This window comes from Papaver somniferum, chromosome 1 (genome assembly GCF_003573695.1).
Source record: "Papaver somniferum cultivar HN1 chromosome 1, ASM357369v1, whole genome shotgun sequence".
Lineage (NCBI taxonomy): Eukaryota > Viridiplantae > Streptophyta > Magnoliopsida > Ranunculales > Papaveraceae > Papaver > Papaver somniferum.
The window spans coordinates 221958494-221979620 of record NC_039358.1 but is presented as its reverse complement, the minus strand read 5'-3'; the positions used below and the strand labels follow the sequence as shown (position 1 = coordinate 221979620).

Sequence of the window (21127 nt, the reverse complement as noted above, 5' to 3'; positions counted from 1 at the left end):
GCAGTTCATTGTAAGGTGGACCCTGGTTTTAAACATAGACATGATCACGTGAGGAACATTTTATATGATATACTGTGGAGAGCCGGTATTTCTGCAAAGAAAGAAGCGTCTGTCAACTTTTTGACTAATCCACTTGAAGGAGATCGACGCTCAGGCCAGCAGATGTTTTAATTTTTAGGTGGGCTAACGGAAAACATGCATGTGTGGATCTTACTGGGGTTTCTCCGTTAGTAGGAATCAGACATGGTGCGTTTACAGTCGGGAAAGCGGCGTTGAGGGCTGCCTCAGGTAAGATAGCGAAACATGAGAAAGCGTGTCTTGATAATGGGCATGCCTTTATTCCTTTTGCTTTTGATACTTTTTTTTTTAGTTCCAGAGGCGGTTGGACTTCTCAAAAGACTCCAGAAAGTCATGCACAGTAATGTCATGACTCCTGGTTCGAAGGAGTTTGTTTTCCATAGGTTAGAATTTGCAATTCAAAAAGGACTTCCGGCACAGCTTGTTGCGCGTTTGCCTAGTTCGTCGATGTAATGGTATTGAAAACAGTTAACTCAAATCTATATCTAAACTCAATTAATTAACCTAATCAGAATTTTTAATGTTAATTAAACAAGGGTATATTAGCCATTTAGAAAATAAAAGGTTAAGGGGTAGCCTGTTTTACTTCAAAATGACCTGACTTTTGTCTCATTAGGTATACCCCAATTAATTTGGGTATACCCCGATCAAGCCAGGATTATATTGGTTGAATGAAGGAAGAATGTATATTCATGATTCACACAAAAAAAATGTAAAATTCCTAACATTATGCAGAACTAATGTTGGAAAAATTTCTTCCCTCGTCTGTTTTTGTACATGTTTAGAATTTGATTAATGGGTTGTCTACCAAGGCCACCTGAAAAGAAAAAAAAGACAGCAAAAGCATCATTTAATCTTGAAATCCAAAAATTTAAATGTCTAATAACAAATCTAACTGTTCAGGGAAGTGTTGAATATAGAAGTATGTACAGTAACTGTTAATGATTGTTGAAATTGGAGAACTGGGAGTTAACCGTGCCGACTATTGGTCAGGAGGTCTTTTGTAGAATTTGTATAACACTGTTATCTACATCCAGGTGATACTATCTCAATCCCAGATCCTTTTTGCCTATGTTCCTCTCTGACCGATACAAGTCTTGTTGCCATAAATAAAGGATAAAAACGATACAAGTACCGAAAGTATACTCTTCTAGGTCAGTACTGACAACAAGATGTTAGTATTACTAAGCCTCAACTGCCTAGTAACAGAAAAACCAACAAGGCCGTTATATCTGTAAATGTACCACATAGAGAGGACATATGAAGTTGAGATGGCAATTATGATTTTCAATGATGGAGGATTTTTACATAGTTTCGAATTTTCACCCTATGTGACTGCAATTCAGTGCTTGCATATAAGTGCAGTCGGTCACTAACTCTTTGAATATCCTTTCTAGTGTTGGAGCAATCTGAAAGACATATTACACGTTATGCCATATAGAATAGAAAGAATAGTACTAATTTAGAAGTAAATCCAGAACGATTAGGATGTTGAGCCCATGGTTTACTTTGCTACAGAAATGTAATTCTAGGTTCATCTTTTTCCTTTCCTTTCCTAATTCGTGAAGTAAGATGAAAGCTATCAGCATGTGTCACGAGTCTCACCTTGATATTCTCCTGCCGTGGCTCAGCAGCTAATTCCATCCGCTCTTTAAGTAAACCACCTTCACCTCTTGAGCAAACTAGAACATAAATAGCTTCATTTCTACAACATAGTCAACAAGAGGATAATGAACTCTCCAGAAGGCTGTGCTTAAATAAAGCTTAAGAAATCTGTCAACAGCGAAACAGGTAAGCAAATAATATCTCATTACATCCAGTCTGACGGGCTTCGTGATTTGAGCACCCAGAGCTTTCTCCAGTAACTTAAGTAGGAATCTCTCTCGTTGATACCTGATTGCTGATTTGACATGATGAGCCAAAAGAATACTCGCAAAACATGTTATGACCAAGCATTCACAAGAAGAAGAATATCTCAAACCCACTTTTTCAACAACAAAAATGAGGAAACTCGCTGAGAAAATTTATCAAGTAAATTGAAAGAAAAGCTCCATAAAAATAGAATACAGTAAAATACTTCAATGGGTTTTCTTGAAAACCCCCTTTTAAATCATATACGTTTTCAAGTAGTATTTGGGAAAAAGAAATCTATGTTAGTGGATTATCACCTGCAAATGCACTAGTTGTCTGGTTTGTACTAGGAACTACTTCTTCTTGAATGTGAAGCAAAGAAAGTGTTTAAAAACAAAAATGAAAACAGAGAAACAGAGATGAATAGAGAGAGATAGAACCAGAGAGATCAGCCAAGAAAAAAGAGCGAGGGAGGGAGAATCTGCATTTTTCATGTCCTACTTCATGGTTTTTGGAATTCAACTCTTCGGCTTTGAATGAAAAGCCTTACAGGTTTTGACTACCCTGATACCAACAGCAATTATGTTACAGAAGCCAGTCAGTTTAGTCTTGGAAGTTTGGAACTGCCACCCTCATACAGCAGCCAGTCAGTTTAATAAGATCTCGACATTGCTCAATTTGCTAAGGCTAGTTAACGAGACCATACTCACCTAATTATACATGTTATAGTTGCTGCGGCTATTAGTATCTCACAGAATCATGTGACAACTGATAACGACAGTCATTGATCACCACATGGTCGAACTTTAGCATCAACTAATTGGCTTAATGGTTTATCAAGCGAGCATTGCACATGTCCAAATAATTGAGTTGTAGTCACCAAAAAGGAGCCAGACACACGACTAGATTAATAGAAATAAATGTTTTAGGCTTTTAGCTGATAATCATTTCATAAACTGTTTAAACATGTATACCTATCTTTGTGCATCTATGACAAAACAAATCCATTGTCTGTATCTGAGTTGAGGATTTGTAATTACTCAGTAGTCTCTATAAACACTTACACAGACTTATGAAATTTGGGAGAGCAGCTCACAAACGCCACGTCTCTTATACCAATCATTGCTTGTGGGCAGAAAATGAGATATAATCCTTTTCCAAGCAAATAAAAACCTATTCTCGTAACATAGTCGTTAACCACCTTACTGCATGATGATCAACTATTACGGCATTATTATAAATGTATTTCAAAATCCGCATAGACACTAAGAACAATTCTCAAATATGATAGAAGACTTCAAAGTTGAGAGTCCAATACCTTGATGTCATCCAGCAGTCCTGGTAGCCTCACAATAATTTGTCCCTAAAATGCTTCGCTAGCAACCCATTCATGAAGACTTTGTTATAGTTTGTGTCAATTGATTTCTTTGTACGAGCTAATGCACTTTCATTATCGTGATGAAGCTTGCAATATTTTTTCTTGACCTCTTGCAACTCCTTGGATAAATCGAATCTGATCCGCATTTTCTACACACAAAAAGCACAATTAAAAAAAATCCATTTGAAGTAACTGATTTTCAGGAGTTCACCCAAGAGAATAATGATTAATGAAAAGGTACTGTACACACTAACCAATTCTTTGTGCAATTTCACTGCTTGATCCCACTCTTGGCGAACTCTTGCCAATTCATTTGAAAGAGGATCATCTCGGTGCAGAGCCTGAGAAGAAGTCGACGGAGCAATTTGTAAAGGATTACTAATGCAGTTTGGAACAACTCCCAAGTCTCTGGCATCTGATACACGTGTAACACTTCCACCTACACATCTGTCTATAAACATGGGCCGCTGAAGCATTGTACCTTGCAAAGCATCATTATAAGAAGGTGACCTAGAATGCTGTACAGTTGTTGCTGGCTGTGTTGGAAATTCAGCCTGTTGGGAAGTGTTATGTCCCAACTGGATGCCATTGTCTAACTGTATATTAGGCTGTGGGGTTGAGTTAATAACTAACCCAACTTGGTCCTGCCCTCGACCGATTCTCACTGATTCATCTAAAAAAGGGTCATGATGGAGCAGAGACTGAGAAGTTCCAGAAGAAGTCATTGGAGCACTTTGGCGAAGATGATTAATGGAATCTGGAACACCTCCAATGCTTCTGGAATCTGATACGCATGCACCACTTCCGCCTAGAGATCTGCCAATCGATATAGGTTGCTGAAGCATCGGTCTTAGTGGCGCAACAACACCCTCTTCGGTTGTTGGTTGATGTGTTGGATCTTCAGCTTGTTGGGAAGTAATATGCCCATACTGGATGCCATTGTCTAGCTGTATATCCGGCTGCGAACCTGACCCTGAAGCTGAATTATTTACTACTTCAACCTGGTCCTCGACTAAGGGTTCAGGACATGGTGGCTCAGACTGAATGCCATTGTCTAGCTGTATATTAGGCTGCGAAGCAGACCCTGAAGCTGAGTTGTTTACTAGATCAACCTGGTTCTCAACTAAGGGTTCAGGACACGGAGGCTCAGACAGAATGTGGTTATCTAGCTGTATATCAGGCTCTGAAGCTAACATTAAATCTGAGTTATTTACTAGCTCAGCCTGGTTCTCAACTGGGGGTTCAGGATCTGGAGGCTCAGCCTGGATGCCATTGTCTAGCTGTATGTCAGGCTGTGAAGCTGAACCTGAAGCTGCGTCATTTACTAGCTCAACCTGGTCCTCAATTGGGGGTTCAGGATCTGGAGGGTCAGCCTGGATGCCATTGTCTAGCTGCATGTCAAGCTGTGAAGCTGAACCTGAAGCTGCATCATTTACCAGCTCAACCTGGTCCTCAACTAAGGGTTTAGTACATGGAGGCTCTGAGGGACGTGGAATTACACCACCAGGGTTCTCAATCGCAGAAGTAATTAGCATGACTTGATCCTCACAGAATTTGATGACTATTGGAAGATCTGGTTTACAAGAAACCGAAGCCGGCACGGGGACTGTTTCATCACTTGCTGTACATTTGCTATCACTCTTTGATCCATTTTCTGACATATCAGATAATCTTGAGCCAGGTGAAACAAAAGTTATATCACCACACTGGAGATGAGAATCACCACTCAAATCTACAGAATTCTGAGAATAGTTATCGCATAGAAATGAAACCTTCAGATCACTCTCCCTAACAAGGCTTGACTCTGCAGGGTTCTCTGGTATTATCACAGAAGATCTTCCACTTTCCTCTGGGATATCCCTCACAGTTGAACTTGCGGAAGATTCAATAACCTTGGCATCACCTGCCGTTTCCACTTTTACTGGCACACTCCCAAGAAATGAAGCTTTCACTTGTTCCTCCCTTTCTCTAGAGTTGGAGTTCAAATCAACAACGAGGTCGATCCCGTCTTTCGACCAAACATGGAACATCAATAAAGCAGGAGGCAACTCATTACATCCAGTCTGGCGCGCTTCATGATTTGAGCACCCAGAGCTTTCTCCAGTAACTTCAGTACTATCTCTCATCACCACATTTTCGTCGACACCTAATTGCTACATGGACACAATCAGTCAAAAAGAATACTCGCAAAACATGTTATGACCACATCACTCTTTAAGATGACAATTATCACCTAATTGCTACATTGATACAACAGAGTCAAAAAGAAAAAACTTACAAAACATGTTATGACCACAGCATTCATTTAAGACGACAATTGTAAAAAATCTGCAATTCTAGATAAAGCAGTTGGTAAATTTTGCATTCTAGATGTACTGAAAAGCAACTACAAGTCTACAACCAACTCTAGCACTACTATACCTACCACGCCCAGGATCCAAAGCAGATCCATGAGAATAATAATCACAGAAAAAAATACTTGAATTAAGCCCAAAAAGTACATACATTTGAAATTTGGGTATAACTACGGAGTTTTCGGGTGTGAAGTGGTTGAGAATCCTTCTTTTGCTTCTTCTCTTTGGGGCGGCATGAGGAAATCCCTAGATTATCCATTCCAAAAGCTTATAGTCCTATTAAAAACACCAGTTTACAGATTAAACACTAAATTTAATGAATTATCGCCTGAAAAAAATGGAAGAACGGAAAAGGAAATCCGAGTTTAGTGAATTATTACCTGAAAATGTTTTCTGGTTCTGTACTGAGGAACTTTTGATGATGGTGATGATGATGAGCGGCGGAAACAGAGAGACGGTGATTTGATATGTGGTCCGGACAAGATGAAAGAGGGAAGGAGAGATTGGAAGTTGGAACCGGATCTCTGTTCATTTAATTTTACTCCACTTTCTTAATTATTATTATTATTATTACTATTTTCGAAATTTCGAAACACTTTGACAGAAATGACCCTTAATTCTATACCAAAAAATACTGGATTCTCCTCAGACTTAAACATCGGCGGCGGTGGTTGCCTACTGGAACGCGGTTTGAGGATGACTTGGACAAGCAAAAAAGACGGCTACAATTTATCGTTTGCTTTCTTCTTTACATATCCGAACACTCACGAGTAAAGGTATTTTACCACTTTATTCTTTTCGAAAGTGGAATTTTCGTTTGGATAATCAATAGGTTCAATTGGAATTTGTTGGTATTGGTTCATTAAACATTTGTGTATCTTGTTATGAGTCACATCAAGTTTGTTTTTGTTTTTTAATTTGACTCGTGTCGATCTAACTGAAATCACGACTCATCTAGATTAAGGGAATTTAATATGTTTGCTTTTTGAGTTAAATCTAACTCTTCTGATTCAAAAATGCATGAATCTGTGGCTTGATCCCATGAGTTAGGGATATTTTATTCCCGGACTCAAATGGATCCAACTTATGATTAGGACTGATTCAAGTCACGGATCAGGTTTGACTCAAATTTAAAAAACCAACTGTCTGATATCTGACTCAAATTTAAAATTTTCAGAATTTGTAATCCTATGGAATCATAAATTCAGTAAAATGTCCAAATAAACCCACCGTGAATTCATTCTCTTTGCACAAATAAACCCACCATAAATTCATTCTCCTTGCAATGCTAAAAACCATCCAAGGTGGAGTGTGCCCACGGGTATTTCTAAATTGATGCTGACAAGAATACCAGTAACTTTATCATTATCCTACGCTACATTCGCACGAAAACGTCACTTGGCTCTTTAGATTTGAGGAACTCAACTTTGGATATATCATTAAAAAAGTAAGAAAAACTATTTAGAGCTGTTTTCTTTGAAAGAAGTTGGGGGGTAACTACAAATTAAAAGTGCGCACGAGTTGGGCACTGGTTTTGGAACAAACTTAGGTTGGAGGATGATTTATAAACATGCTTTGCACTGAACAAATGATTAACATTTGCTCTATACCTGACTAAGCACTGCGATCCGATATTACCATTTGTCCATCCCGCCAATAAAAAAAAGTGCCTTTCATTACTAACCTTGGTCCCTTGCTCATATACAGTTCAAATTCCAAGTTCACTACTAACAAAAGGAATATTGAAAAATTTACAGTTCATTATGCTTGTACTATCCGTTCAATGAAATTTAGAAAATATATTCACACAAAGTAAATTACAAAATCCTAACTGATATTTACTGGAAAAAAAAGAACTGTAAGACTATGTTTGCAAAATTTCTTCTCTCGTCTGCTTTTGTACATGTTTTGAAATGGATAAATGAATGTCGTCTATAAAGTCCACCTGAAACAGAAAAAGGACACCAAAAGCATCATTTGATTTCGAGTTCCAAAAATTTAAGTCCTATGACAAATCCAACTGTTCAGAAAGCAAAAAAACAACCGAGTAGGAAAGGACTATTAAATCATTCCTTAGCACTGTTATAAAGAATTTCTGACCAGGATGTTGGGAGAGTGTTCCATAGTAAAGTGTCAAAACCAAACTTGAAAATCAATGATTTTACAAGTTCTTTTCTAGGGTGAGATAATAAGAGTAGGTACAGCAACTGTTAAAAGTGGAGAACTGGGACTAAATAGTCTAGCTTCATCGTTACCATAACCTAAGGATAAAAATGATACAAGTACCGAAAATATACTATTATAAGTCAGTACTGACTACAAGATGTTATATTACTGAGCCACTGTAACACAAAAACCAACAAGGCCATTGTATCTGTAAGGACATATGATGTTGAAGATTGCAATTATCCTAGCAGTAACGATTTACAATGGAGGAAACCTAAAAACTTCACCCTCTGGAATACGCGACACTGTAATCTAGAGCTTGTCAACTTTTCCCTATGTTTGAGTTGATAATTTAATCCGTCTGGAATGACCCGTGGAAAGTAATCTCTTGACTTTCTTTCTTTTTTGATGCATTCGTTCATCTAGGCTTAATCTGGAGATTGAGGGGTCTTGACCATGTATTTGCCTGACTGTATTCTATTTAGTTTATTTCCGGGTGAGAAGGTCCAATCTCAGAAGCAACTAGTGTCTTTTCCAATCACCAATCGAAGTGCTGAATTTTGTATGAGTTACAAAACAAACCTGAAAAAATGAATTAGCGAGAAATGTGCAGATATGCTCAGTTCCAAATGGTTAGGTTCCTCGACTGTGTCACGGTTGCATCTCTTATAAACTTTACAAGGTTTTCTCTCTCAACTTCCTTTTCCTTCTTAAGCTCAAGATGACGAACCTGCATGTATGATCAAGTAAACATCACTATAAGATATGTAAGGGGTCTATTACTGGAGATCAAAGAAGATATACTAGATAAGGATTTGAAAGGATAAGATTCCCACTTTCATGCATACCCCTATAGAGATATTTCATGTGCATTCTACCAGTAATTCTATTAGCAACTAATTTGCAGTTTGGAGTAAATGAAAGTTCAAATATAGTGCCACGACTAAAACTCGAATATATACATTATATGATATTTCTTGCCTACTGAATACTTGCTTTGCATTTTCATTGTAAAGTAGAAACATTACGTGAGATCGAAGTCACAGTGACATCCAATTTTAAAAAAGCTATCAGCAACTGCAGACATTTTGAATTTGAAGAAAGTTACTAGTTAACTTATCATGCTTCCGACTCTGACTTGGCCAACTATTACTCCGTGTGGCTCAACTAACACCAAATCCACATCTGCAGAGATTCTTTTTCAGGGATTCCTAGATGAGTTCTACTCAAAGAACCAACAATATCAGGGTCTTATTCTTATTTTATTTTTAATTTGCATAGAATGAAAAAAAAAAAAACTTGAAACTAAATATGAGTAGTTAATTTGCTCTCAAAATTAAAAGTGATATGCTGTTTTACCTTGATAAATCCTGTTTGAGTCAGACCAGTTTCAGTTATAATGACGAGGAACTTGATATCATGCTCATTTGCATATTCGTACTGTTCTGTGAGGCTTGGATCCAACATGAGTACAAGCTCAGCCTGGCGACATCAATACAGAAAATGTAAACAGCTTCTATAAAAGACATTACATTATGCCACATAAAATAGAATAGCACTAATTCTAGCTTGATAAATATAAAATAGAACGGAATCCAGAACGATAGGGTGTTTGAACCCTTGATTTATTTTGCTACAGAACAAAATTCTAGCTTCATCTTTTTACTTTTTCTTTCTTCTTTTCCTCTCATTCTTTGCAAAAGTAAGATCAAACCTATTAGCATGTGTATAAATCTCACCTTGATGTTTTCCTGCCATAGCTCAGCAGCTAACTCCATCCGCTCTTTAAGTAAACCACCTCCCCCTCTTGAACAAACTAGAACATGAGTGCCAGCTTCATTTCTACAACATGGTCAAGAAGTGGATAATGAACTCTCGAGAAATCTGTACTTTCAGTAAAGCTTAAGGGAATTTGTCAACTGCGAAACAGGTAAGCAAATAATGCCGAACCTGGGAGGTTTAGATTCTGCTGAAGACTGGTGCAAGATAGTCTCCAATGCAAGACTGGCACCAACAGCACCAGGAGGATTCAATTTCTACACACAAAAAAAGAACAGCATAGGCAAATGAAAACTCAAACTAAATATGCTTAGTAAAGAAAAGTATTCTTACTCAAAAGGGTTATGCCTCAAAAAAAAAAAAAAAAAAAAGATCCGCATAGTAGTCAAACCCTGGACTTGAGTCTTGACTTTATGCGCAGAACAACTTCGAATGGCAACATAAACCCAGTAGATATAATTTCAACATTACAATGTTTAAATCACAAGGTAAAGAAGCATAACCTACATAATCATTATCCAGTAAGAAATAAAAACCTACATAGTTATGATCCCGCAGTTGATGAAGTAGGTGATCATACCGACCACCAACAGCAAACAAAGTTAAAGTTGCCTGGGACTGGAACTGGGAAGTTTCGGAAGGTCGCTCGTAAAATATCTGCACCAAAAAATTGTTATCCTGATGAGACCTTTTTTCTTTTAAATAAAGTAACTGTATGACAGTTTAAAAGAGAAGAAAGAGAGCATCATTCTACTTATCGAATAATAATTATTATATACAAGCTCTTCATATAATGAACTGCTCATAACTGGCCAAAAAAGGAAAAAAAAACAAGCGTACATGTACCATATCATAGAGAGTAGATTTATGAATGTGAGAGATGGAGAGAAATATAAAATAGTTGCATCAATGATGTAAGCATCTAACAACTATACACCAAAGGCACATAAGATGTAATACCAATATATAAACTGGAAAATCATAAATGTCATTGTCAATCCTAATCCTTCTAGGGGATATTACAAGATCCTGGTCGGTAGTTTAGTTAGCATCTTTCACAGAAAAGATTGATCTTATGGTCATTATATGACTGTCCTAAAGCTTAAAAGTGGCATCAGCTTCTGAGGCAAATGACTTAACTAAGAGATGATAATCAAACACAGTTCTACCTGAAAAAATGTTTCCCGGTGATAACTCTCCAGAGGTGGCATTAGGACATCTATATACACATTTCTTTCGATCTTCCAGTCTCTTAGGTAGCCAGAGAGTGCTGACAATTCATCTAGAGCTTTGCGTGTATTCTTATCTGCATTAACGTGTAGTTTATTACGCGTGACCAATTAGATACATTCATATCAATCATCTACATGAACAAAAAGCCAAAATCACCTGGTGCAAGAGCCCCCATCAATCTAGGAAGTACCTCGTCAGCAACTCCGCAGAACCTTGAATCTACTGTTTGTAGTCTGTTGACAACAACTTCTGGCAGATTGAGATGCTGGAGAAAAAAAGGAATTTCTAATCAATCCAACTGAATCAAATCACATAAATGGTAAATTCGACGAATCATGAAGAAATAAACACCAATCATCCTTCATGCTAAAATGTAATACTATGTCCTTCAATTTATCTAGTTCGGGGGCTTCAAATGAATCAAATAGAAACAGCACCCAGGATGTGCATTATGCTAGTTTCTCACAAGGAAAAGAACTCGATGGGAGAGTCACAGTCTAGTTCGTTTCTCATTCCGCATAAATGGAAAACAATTCTAGAAGAAGGAATCACAGTCGTAACCCGTAAAATAAACAGATGTTTTTTCATACCTGCTTAAGTTGTGTCCGTATGAGAACCCATTTGGACTTACGTTTGGGGGTCTGAGGGCGTAATGAACCTGACAGGATCTTCATTTCAAAGAGAAACATAATCAATTCCTTGTGAACCTGAATACATGGCTGAGATAACGAACATCTTTTAAACATACCTGTGCGACACTCTCTCTTAGCTCAACCTCAATACCGACCCAGTTCCAGATCGCGTCCAATAGGTCAGCGTTATTTAACCTAATGTGGCACAACTCTGGATGAAAAAATCGTGTTAATATATCCATCACCACCTGCAAACCATCTTTAGGTACTTAGCATTTAATGCAATAATAAGTATTAGCAAATATTTTGTCATAATCACTTCAATTCAACTTCTGAACTGAGACTTTAAAGTGTTTTATTAAATAATCAAGAACTAGATAGACAAAAGAGATCTCAACAACTAAATCATATGCATAGCAATAGTATCAGCAGTTCTCGGAAAACTATTCTCCAGCCATATACATGATCTTTATAATAAAATCACCCATTCCAATTATATTACACCCCCGATATATTCGTTTGAGCCCCACAAGTTCAACTAGAAATCAAACGAACAGTGAAACATACATTCTATCAAACATGGTACCTTAATAACCTCTGCTTCCGTCAAAGCAGATGTGCCTCCAATAATGTCAAAATCTCCCTGTTCAAAAATCAGTTTTGGAATAGCTAGTTAATGTAAATATCAAAAGGATATATAGACCATAACCCAGTAACCAAAATATCAGAGTAACCATTATAAGCATATGTATGTATATTACAGATGGAGTAGGATGCACACCTGAAGATAACGATTTGGGGTTGAATGACCTATTGCTTTCCTATAGACTGACGATACTTCATATCTTTTAAAGGACGATATCTGTGAAGTTAAAGAAGCAAATGCGTTACAAAATAGCATCCACATAGACGCTCACTAGTAACACAAAAATCCAGAATTGTTAGTATGTTTTTTTGTTTAGTTGCAAGTGACTAAGCAATCCTCACATTAGGAAAATCACAGCAACCATAAACACTCATTTTGTTACAACAATAATCCAGTTGAATACCTGGTTCGCCATAACCCAATGAGCAAAGGGTAAACGCAGCTCATGACAAAGCTCAAGCATGTCTCCTTCTTGGCTCAGAACTTTGACAGCATCCCTTCAAAAGAAACCCAAATTAACAAACAACTCCAATACAAAACGACAGAGACTTCCATCCGAGAACCTGAAAATTTTAAAGACAAAATACCTATCAAATTTAAGATAATCATCCAATAAACGCATTGGTGTTATCTCCATTCTCTTTCCACAATGATGCTTGAATACTTCTTTTGCAGTGTCAGTAACATAATCACGAAGTTCCGTATATAGTTCTGTATATTGAATAAATGAAGACTCATCCCTGGTTAACTTTTCTCGTACACCATGCTGCCGATGAGATCTCATCGTTAACCTCTCCTCATCAAAAATTTTCTTGACTACTTTTTCATAAACACGTGTATCCTCCGGTGACTGCATTGCTCTCAAAATATCTGTAGAAATGAAAAATTGAAATAAACTTCCATACATATAAAACAACTCAGATATATAAGAAGTCAAGTGTATCATCTCAGGCTTTATGTCTCGCTGCTATCTTAAATGGCAAGACAGACAAAGATTACTTCACCTTTGCCACCTAAGCTTATAACTGCCTTATTCATTGTTTTATTCCCTTTTTCTACCTTATGTTTGAATAAATCAGCATCCATCTTTTGATTTTTATGATTTTCTAACCCTTCATTGATTCATGGCCCTCTTTTCCGTTGCTCCAAATGGGTTTTCTGTTGGGAAATCTTACCAGGTTTTCAGTGCTTATAATGCATGGTTGCGGTGTCAAATTGAAATATACTCTCTTAATATTTATTGCTTTCCCGGTATCTTATCTATAATGTTTTCTGCCAATGAAGATAAGCAGCTCTTCTATACTATAGTATTTTAGCAAGTGAATTTAGAAAATGGTTCGACCGATGGAAAAATTGTTAATCTGTCTAAGCAACAGTGTTCAATTGAACCGATTTACAATTGGAACACAACTGTCAACTGAACCCACTTTCGACTTATTTTTCTGCAGTAGTTAAGCCCACCTCCTAGTTCTTAAACACTTCAGAATAAGAGTAAGTGAACACTGAACATTAACACCATAGTTCCTAGTGTGACAACTTACCATCTAGCCACTCATCCTCCATTCGCGGAGGCAAAACATTTTGAAGAAGCTCTGTGGCGGACGGACGATCAGATGGACTTGGGGACATCAAGAGTCGTAATAAGGCTTCCTGCTCTGGGAATTCAGCAGCCCATGAGGGAGGAAGTGATCCATTTTGCTTCAGATCCATGAGAACTTTGTGCCTTTCCATTGCTGTCCCAAATGGGTGCCATAGCTCAAAAAATACCACTCCCAAGCTGTACATATCGACCTACAATGAAGGATAATGAATTGTTATCGAGTGAAGAATGCATATATATATAACCTCGCACATGTATCAAATTACACCCTGAAGAATAAACTATTAGAACCTTTCTTTAAATAAAAAAGGCTGATACTTTTAAATGGTGCTATTGTGTATCCTAGTGTTAAAGAAACAAATGGTGCATTTGCTAGCATACTATCTTCCTTCCAGAAATTCCAGTGATAAAACAAACAACTTGCAGAGATCTGGCAAACAATAGAATATAAATTTTGCTACAGGAATTACCTAATAGTTACCTTCTCATCAATCTTGGGCCAGCCTTGCTCAATTTCAGGTGCAGTGTAAAAATAGGTCCCCACTTGACCAGTTCCATCCACTGAAACCCCAGTTGTATCCGTAGGGAAAAGTGCATCTTGATCCAGTTGTTCCAACTTCAAGAATTTAGCTACAACACGAAGAAAAACTGTTAGATCAACTTCAGAACATAATAGGATATAAAGCTATAAGCTATAACCAAAAGAAATACATACAAGCTCCTTGAAGGAGGCCTACCAACAAATAAATGAGGCATCTATTCCAACTTCCATTGGCTTAAACTGCATAGTTATTGGTTGTTATTTTCTAGTAACCATGTATTCGTAATTGTACTTTTTAAAGCTAAAATGATATCAAAAAATAAACAAGGATGTATATGCCTAAGAACAAAGAGTATGATGAATAAGACAGCAAATGCATCTTACCAAGACCGAAATCCCCGATTTTTATATCATTACGAGCATCAAAGAAGATATTACTGGGTGTCAAGTCACGATGGATGATTCCTTGCGCATGTATGTGGGCAAGTCCTTCCACAATTTGCCGAAACAAATGCCAAGCAAACTCTTTCCCAAATAGACTGCTATATGATTCAAAAACTTGGCGCATTGTCCTTCACATTGATAAGAAAGAGATTAATTAATATTTAACGATAACCATAAAATATATACTTTTGATCCAATACATGTCACCCTAACTAAAGAATACTACTCCCTCCATCACACAAAAAATGAAACTTACCTATTTGCACATAAGGAAATAAGGAGAAAAGATGATTTAAAAAAGAAAAAGAAATCCATCTATACCCTTATGTGCTTTTTTTTTTTTTTTTTGAAGCATACCCTTATGTGCTGCAATGTAACAAAGCTTAGGAGTGGCTTATCTTTCGGTATAAACATGACAATCAAGTTTTTCATTTCTTAAGAGTAAGCATCAACAACACTAATTTGGATATACATATGATATAAAAAGGAAAACTTATGGGATATATATATATATAAACAAGAAAGTATCACTTATTTTGGATGGAGGGTGCATTAGGCAAGCTCAAAACAAGCAGGTGTTTTAACATTCCCTTTCATAAAAATCAATAAGCTAAGATGTTTTCCTCAAGGACTTCAAGACGAATGTATGAAAGCATTAATGTTTAAAAGCGTTAGGATATCGTGTAGCGGGCGGTCAAACAAGCGGAAACTGAAACTTGTTCTGTTTTATCTAGGTAAAAGGTAACAACTGCTACACTAGACCCACAAAGATGTTTTTGAAGCCACTTTCAGTAACTGTTTACCCAACTCTGCATTCACAAGTTGTACAAAACAACAACATTGTGATGAAAAAATTATAAATCTGCAAGCTTCTGTAAATAGTAAAATTACCATGTCTATAAACATTATTACTGTTTAATAATTATATTAGAGACGCCTTCTCAACCAAGGGAAAGAATTAAAAGGGAAACTGAATCAACCTCGGGCAATATTCCATTTGTATGTATAGATAAGTTGACTCTGACTTATTATCAGGCCCCATGGCATTCGCTGAATTTGTCCCCATGTTGCTGTAACTGGTGCTCCCTGCAGTCGTCGAACCCCAACCTGAATCACCACAAGCTCCACCAATTTCTGTTTCAAACCATGCCTGGTTTTATTTGGTAACATCACATGAATATTAGCTTGGAGTCTGGGAATGAATGATAGTCCACATGTATGACTATTACTAGCTAAACCTTTGGCCAAAATTTAGGTACTTGATTCTTCTGGTAAAACAAAGAGTAACATGAATACATACTTGAGCGTTATTGTGAAAGATTATCATGCACTGATGACAGATAACAGACAAAGACACTACAAATTTACGAGGACAATCCCATTGATGGAGCAGTAGTGAACTGGCGATATGTGACTACTAAGTTGTTATGTTATGAGTACAATCTCAATAACAATTCAACTCAGAATCAAAGTTGACACAAAATAAATGGTAACATATGCAACCACTAAGTTATTATCCATGCAAATCTGAACAAGGTGCGGAAACCCAACATCTAATTCCAGCAGGAAGAACAAAATTCAAGAAGGTATAAGAAAACAGACCTGATAGTAACGTACAACATGTTGATGCTGCAAACGAGAAAGCGTGGCTACCTCCCTGAATACCTTGACAGAATGGCAGAGATTAACATCCTTAACGATGGCATGACATAAGCAAATGATAGTTTTTTACGACTGATTTTGGTAATGAAATTTTGATAACTTCATCTACCAGGAAAACATTTGCTATTCTAATTCAAAGACCATATACTCTTAATTCCTTCTTCTGAGATTGACAAAATTGATTTACCTCAATATGCGGTCGTTAACTGGTAAACTTTTGTCCTTAAGGCGAATCTTTTTCACAGCGTACTGCCTGCCATCTAGTTTATTTTTGCACAACGCCACATAACCAAAACCACCATGGCCTGCCAGAAGAATACAAGAATTAGAGTAAGAAAGGTTCCTGGAATGTTACATGTATCACCAACAACTAAGAAGGGACGCTGCCTTAAGGTTTCCAGTTTCCCAAAATGGAAACAATTCATTGAGATTCATGCAATGCTTGCTTAGATTTTAGATGTTGTTCCCTTTAATAGGTACACGTACAACCCCCGGAAAGGAACACCAATGAGGTTGCGCTTCAATGTAAGTCGGATCATAGTATGGAAAGCAAAATCATCAGAATGTCAAATTATCGTGGTGGATCCATAAGCTGGGCGTTTTCTATATAAAATTCAAAGGTTCGGAAACCTAAATATTCAAGTCATGCTACTGATTAAAGAAAAAGTCACCAGATTAATTTCAGCCCATCGAATTGGTTGAAGTGAAAGATCGAATAATAAAAAAGATGATAAAAGCCAGAATGAAAGCCAAGAACACCATTCTTTACCAAGTGAAGAGACCTCCTCGAAGTCATTGTGATATCTAGAACTTGGAGCAGCTGGTCCTCCCAAATCAAGAGCAGGTTTCCAGAACTGAGAATAAGGGGAAGAAACCTATTGAGCAGAATCACATAAGCACCCAGTTAGGAACTAAGTAGCAGTAGTTAACGATGACGTTAGCCAAAAACTACCTACAAAATCCGGGAATAGGGAAAGGAGAAGTGATGGCCAACCATATGCTTCTGAAAGACATTATCAAAGGCTTCGTTGAAAAGGGATGGTGGTTTGGTAGCCAAATCCCGCACCCGCTCGGTAAATATCTAAGCAAATGCACCACCGACAGTAAATAAAATTTCACTTAGACGCCAATAAGTTCACCTTCTGGCATAATCTGACCAACAACTTAGTGGATACCTACCCCGAGATCATACAGTTCGGATGTAATTTCAGGCAAAGCATCTGCTAATGGTCCTTTGGAAGCACAAGCTACTCGAAGCAGATGAGCCTAATGTGAAACAAGAACTTAGCCCATAATGTGTATAAATCTTTTAAAGTGCACTAAAAGGAGAAAATGCTAATACCAGTATAAGATCTTTTTTCACATTCTGAGCTCCTTCTCCATGTATTGCAGAAGTTGAAGATCGTGAATCTGACGATATATCTTCCACATCACTGTCGCTAACTTCAGTTTTCTGCTCGTCGTCAACAAGAGACTGCAAAGCCAGCAATAGGGGTAATTACAATGCTAAGAGCAGGAGCACCAGAAGTATTATCTTAACAACTTTTCAGACCATCATAACCATAATGCTACTGATGCTACAAACAACAAAAGGTTCTGGAAACTTATTGCTTACTGCTACTTCGATAACACGTAGCACGGTATACACAAGTTAAATGTATAGAATTCTTCCTTAATAATCAACAATAACTTTCACTTGAACTGAAACAGAAGAAGGGACAATTCATGCTACACTAGTATCGCTTTGTTCAATCAAAATATCTGTGCAATATGACTCTGATTGTCACTTGTTTGCACCGCAAGGATCTACTACTATCACGGTGAGTCAAACAGTGTAAGGAACTCTAAATTTGAAGCTAATCAAAAGATAATTTAATAAAACTGTTAAGTTCTAACATGCACTCAAGTCTCCTGATGCCCCAGTAAAACAGAAAAACAAAGTAAGCATGCATTTGTACCCAACTATACAAAAACGGACAAAATGTATTTCCTTGACTACCTTCAAATCTTGATCATCAGTCACGGAATCACTGCTTGATAGTTCCTCCACTAGTGATTCACTAGAATCTGTGGCAAATGATTCCTTATCATCATCTTCCGACTCTTCTTTGATGGCATGTATGGCAATTGGCTGTTTCTTTGACACTTGCTTTGGAACCTGTGATGCTAACGCATTCGCATTCAACGAAGATTGCTTATCTTGAACCTTATATCCACCGGTGAAAACATCTGGCGTCTGGGTAGGCAGTAGAGAATTTCTGCCGCTTTTCGCAGTCCCAAGTCCCCAGTCAGATGATTCTCCATAATCATCAAAAAGATCGATCAATCCATAGATGAAAGGTCCTCTTGAAGATCGTTTATTTTCGCAAGTGACTGTCACATCCCCCTGAAGCAATTGATCCATGCCGCCCACCTTTCCACTTGGAACCTGAAAGGACTTTTCATTTAACATATAGCGTGTTTCTAAAACAATTACTAATCACTTTAAATACAAATATCGTATTTTATCTGTATTTAACTTTGTAATAATGTATTTTATCTGTAATAATGTATTTTATATTCCTATGTATTAACTTTGTAGTGAATGCAGATATAGAGACAATCATACAGATAAGAGAGAATGCCTAAGACACACTTCATCAATAAATACTGCTTTAAAGAATGATTATGAATTTTAGTACAAAAAAACATTTTTCTACTTCTCCTAAAATACCATGAGACGCGAGAAATTTTAAATTTGATACCAGTTGCTTATTTTTCTAGATTGAAAAACATTATGAAACCTAAAATAATCATCTTTACAGCAATTGGCAGAAGAAAATGTATCCCCTAAATTGACGAAGTAGTTTACAACATTCTAAACCATGCCAAAAAAATTCGGTAACCATAATATGATAAAGTAGAAAATCTTACAGTTTCATTTGATTGGCCAAGTGGAACAATTTCTGATAAAAACTCTTGAGCAGCCACCACGAGGTCGTAGATCATTACCCGTCCTTCTCGAGCATTAAAAATTGCCTAAGAGAGGATGAAAGTTCAGTACCACGAGAAGAGCAAACTAACCAAACATAAACACCATAGATATGCACAGAAGGATGTCAGAAACAGAAAGAGTTTGAAGCAGCTAATTGTTATCTTCTCCAAATTTAAATATTTGTCTGTGTCCATTTGCAACGAGAATAAACAGTAAAACAAAGCACTGGGTTTAAATCTACTTATATTTGTACTAGCCCCTCAACATTGTCAAATGGTCATATTCAATTGCATTTTCATGCTGGTGGCGTCTACCAATCACTATATCACTAGTCATCATCACTATACGCAGTTAAACTTCATCCATATTTCAAATTGCTAACATTCATAAACTAAAGCATCATGCCATCAGGTATGAGTTCACTTTAGTTACATATAAAATAAAATTCACGAAAAGAACACTAAATGAGTAGACAGTGAGTGACCTGATCGTTAAGCAAAGACAACAATTTATCTGCATCATCTTTCGATAAATCCTTCTCTGGCGTTATCTTCAACTTTGGACACTTGTAAGGATATCCTGGCAAGCATCTGTGTTTATACAGAAGACTAATTTTAGCAAAACAGGAGTTACTGGAATAAAACATCAAAGCATCAAAAAAAAAAGACGCCAAAAACATAAACCAACCACACCTTACTGAAAGAAGAGCCGATACATGCAGATCCTCGGAACCAATATCCTTCGAGTATGGTCTGTTTCACATTTCACATGCGTGAGCAAATCAATCAAAAATTGACTACTAAATGTTTCATTCATATTACTGAAAACATCATCAATTTACCTAAGGTTTATCATGAACAACGGAGGCGCTTCCGAAACAACTTTAATGTCATCATAATATATCGCTTGCCTAAATGCACACAAAAATTACATGTATAGCTCAAATCAATCCAAAAACTACAAACAGAACAAATCTAATCAATCAATGAGACTGTAATTGACAGCATTTTTGAAGTAGTACTTACAGAGCAGTGAGTTCTTCAGAGATAAGTTCAGAATCAAGATTATCAAGACGAGAAGCATGATCATCTGAAGGACCTCTACCTTTATTCTTTCGACCTCCTTTTCCTCCATGACATGTTTTTTTCTTCTTCTTACCCATCAATTAAACCCTTGAACTACTGATTCAAACTCTTCAATCAATTTATCTACAATTGAAATTTTGAAATTAGGTTTTAGAATCGGAAACGATTATTCGAATGGGATTTGACGAAATTGAGAATGAAGTGATTTGCTGAAATTATTTTAGGGTTTTGAGATTTTTGATTTTGGTGTCTTCGAGTTTGACGGAAGAGAAGAAAAAAGAGATTTCGCAAGGTTCAGCTCCAGCCGCCCATAGTTATTTACTTTTTCTATTTTCCATTTGGAAATGCGGCGGATATTTAAGCCCCACGGGCGATAGGGGGTGGATATGGTAAAAAAATAATAACAACCGGGTAAAAAATTGCGGAGTAAAGACTAAGACTAATTTTTTTCCTATTCATCCCGGTAATTATTCATTTTCACATTAGTTCAACATAAAACAAGGTTTAACAAGAATGTAAGAGAGATACTGATGAAGATGAGCCACTGGAAGGAAAATTTGAGAATTCGAAGGAGGTTGAATTTGTAGGACTAGTGAACCTAGTAGAATTTTGTTCCACTTGGAAGTACGTTCCAATTATTATTAGTCGAATATTGCTTCATGGTGAACCTAGTGATGGGTCAACAAGATATAGGAATAAGATAG

At 37.0% G+C, this 21127-nt stretch overlaps 2 protein-coding genes across 10 annotated transcripts; both read right to left on the bottom strand.

Moving 5' to 3' along the window:
- Window positions 1–618: 618 nt before the first annotated feature.
- LOC113316702 lies at window positions 619–6281 on the bottom strand. Of its 9 annotated transcripts, none has more exons than XR_003343010.1 (8): window positions 6042–6279; window positions 5813–5937; window positions 3562–5460; window positions 3248–3456; window positions 2994–3134; window positions 1893–1978; window positions 1684–1783; window positions 619–895 (listed from the first exon to the last, which is right to left on the bottom strand). XR_003343010.1 is itself a non-coding variant. In XM_026564875.1 (5 exons), the coding sequence occupies exons 3-4, from the start codon at window positions 5431–5433 to the stop codon at window positions 3277–3279; spliced, it is 2052 nt and encodes a 683-aa protein (XP_026420660.1). In that variant the 5' UTR covers window positions 5434–5453; window positions 5813–5937; window positions 6042–6281; the 3' UTR covers window positions 2837–3134; window positions 3248–3276. The 9 variants fall into 9 exon arrangements, 3 of the variants coding, with proteins under 3 accessions (XP_026420660.1, XP_026420641.1, XP_026420636.1); XR_003343011.1 differs by having other exon boundaries at window positions 1893–1971; XR_003343013.1 differs by lacking the exon at window positions 2994–3134 and having other exon boundaries at window positions 6042–6280.
- Window positions 6282–7318: 1037 nt separating this feature from the next.
- On the bottom strand, window positions 7319–20740 carry LOC113316695 (eIF-2-alpha kinase GCN2-like). Its single transcript, XM_026564845.1, has 30 exons — window positions 20364–20740; window positions 20180–20248; window positions 20031–20090; window positions 19823–19928; window positions 19278–19382; window positions 18364–18792; window positions 17707–17838; window positions 17544–17630; window positions 17359–17445; window positions 17134–17239; window positions 16552–16669; window positions 16305–16359; window positions 15683–15852; window positions 14643–14830; window positions 14199–14347; window positions 13659–13908; window positions 12705–12987; window positions 12521–12614; window positions 12253–12333; window positions 12058–12114; window positions 11588–11719; window positions 11430–11507; window positions 10996–11104; window positions 10776–10912; window positions 10147–10263; window positions 9778–9863; window positions 9567–9669; window positions 9187–9309; window positions 8410–8557; window positions 7319–7606 (listed from the first exon to the last, which is right to left on the bottom strand). The coding sequence occupies exons 1-29, from the start codon at window positions 20498–20500 to the stop codon at window positions 8447–8449; spliced, it is 3759 nt and encodes a 1252-aa protein (XP_026420630.1). The 5' UTR covers window positions 20501–20740; the 3' UTR covers window positions 7319–7606; window positions 8410–8446.
- Window positions 20741–21127: the final 387 nt, after the last annotated feature.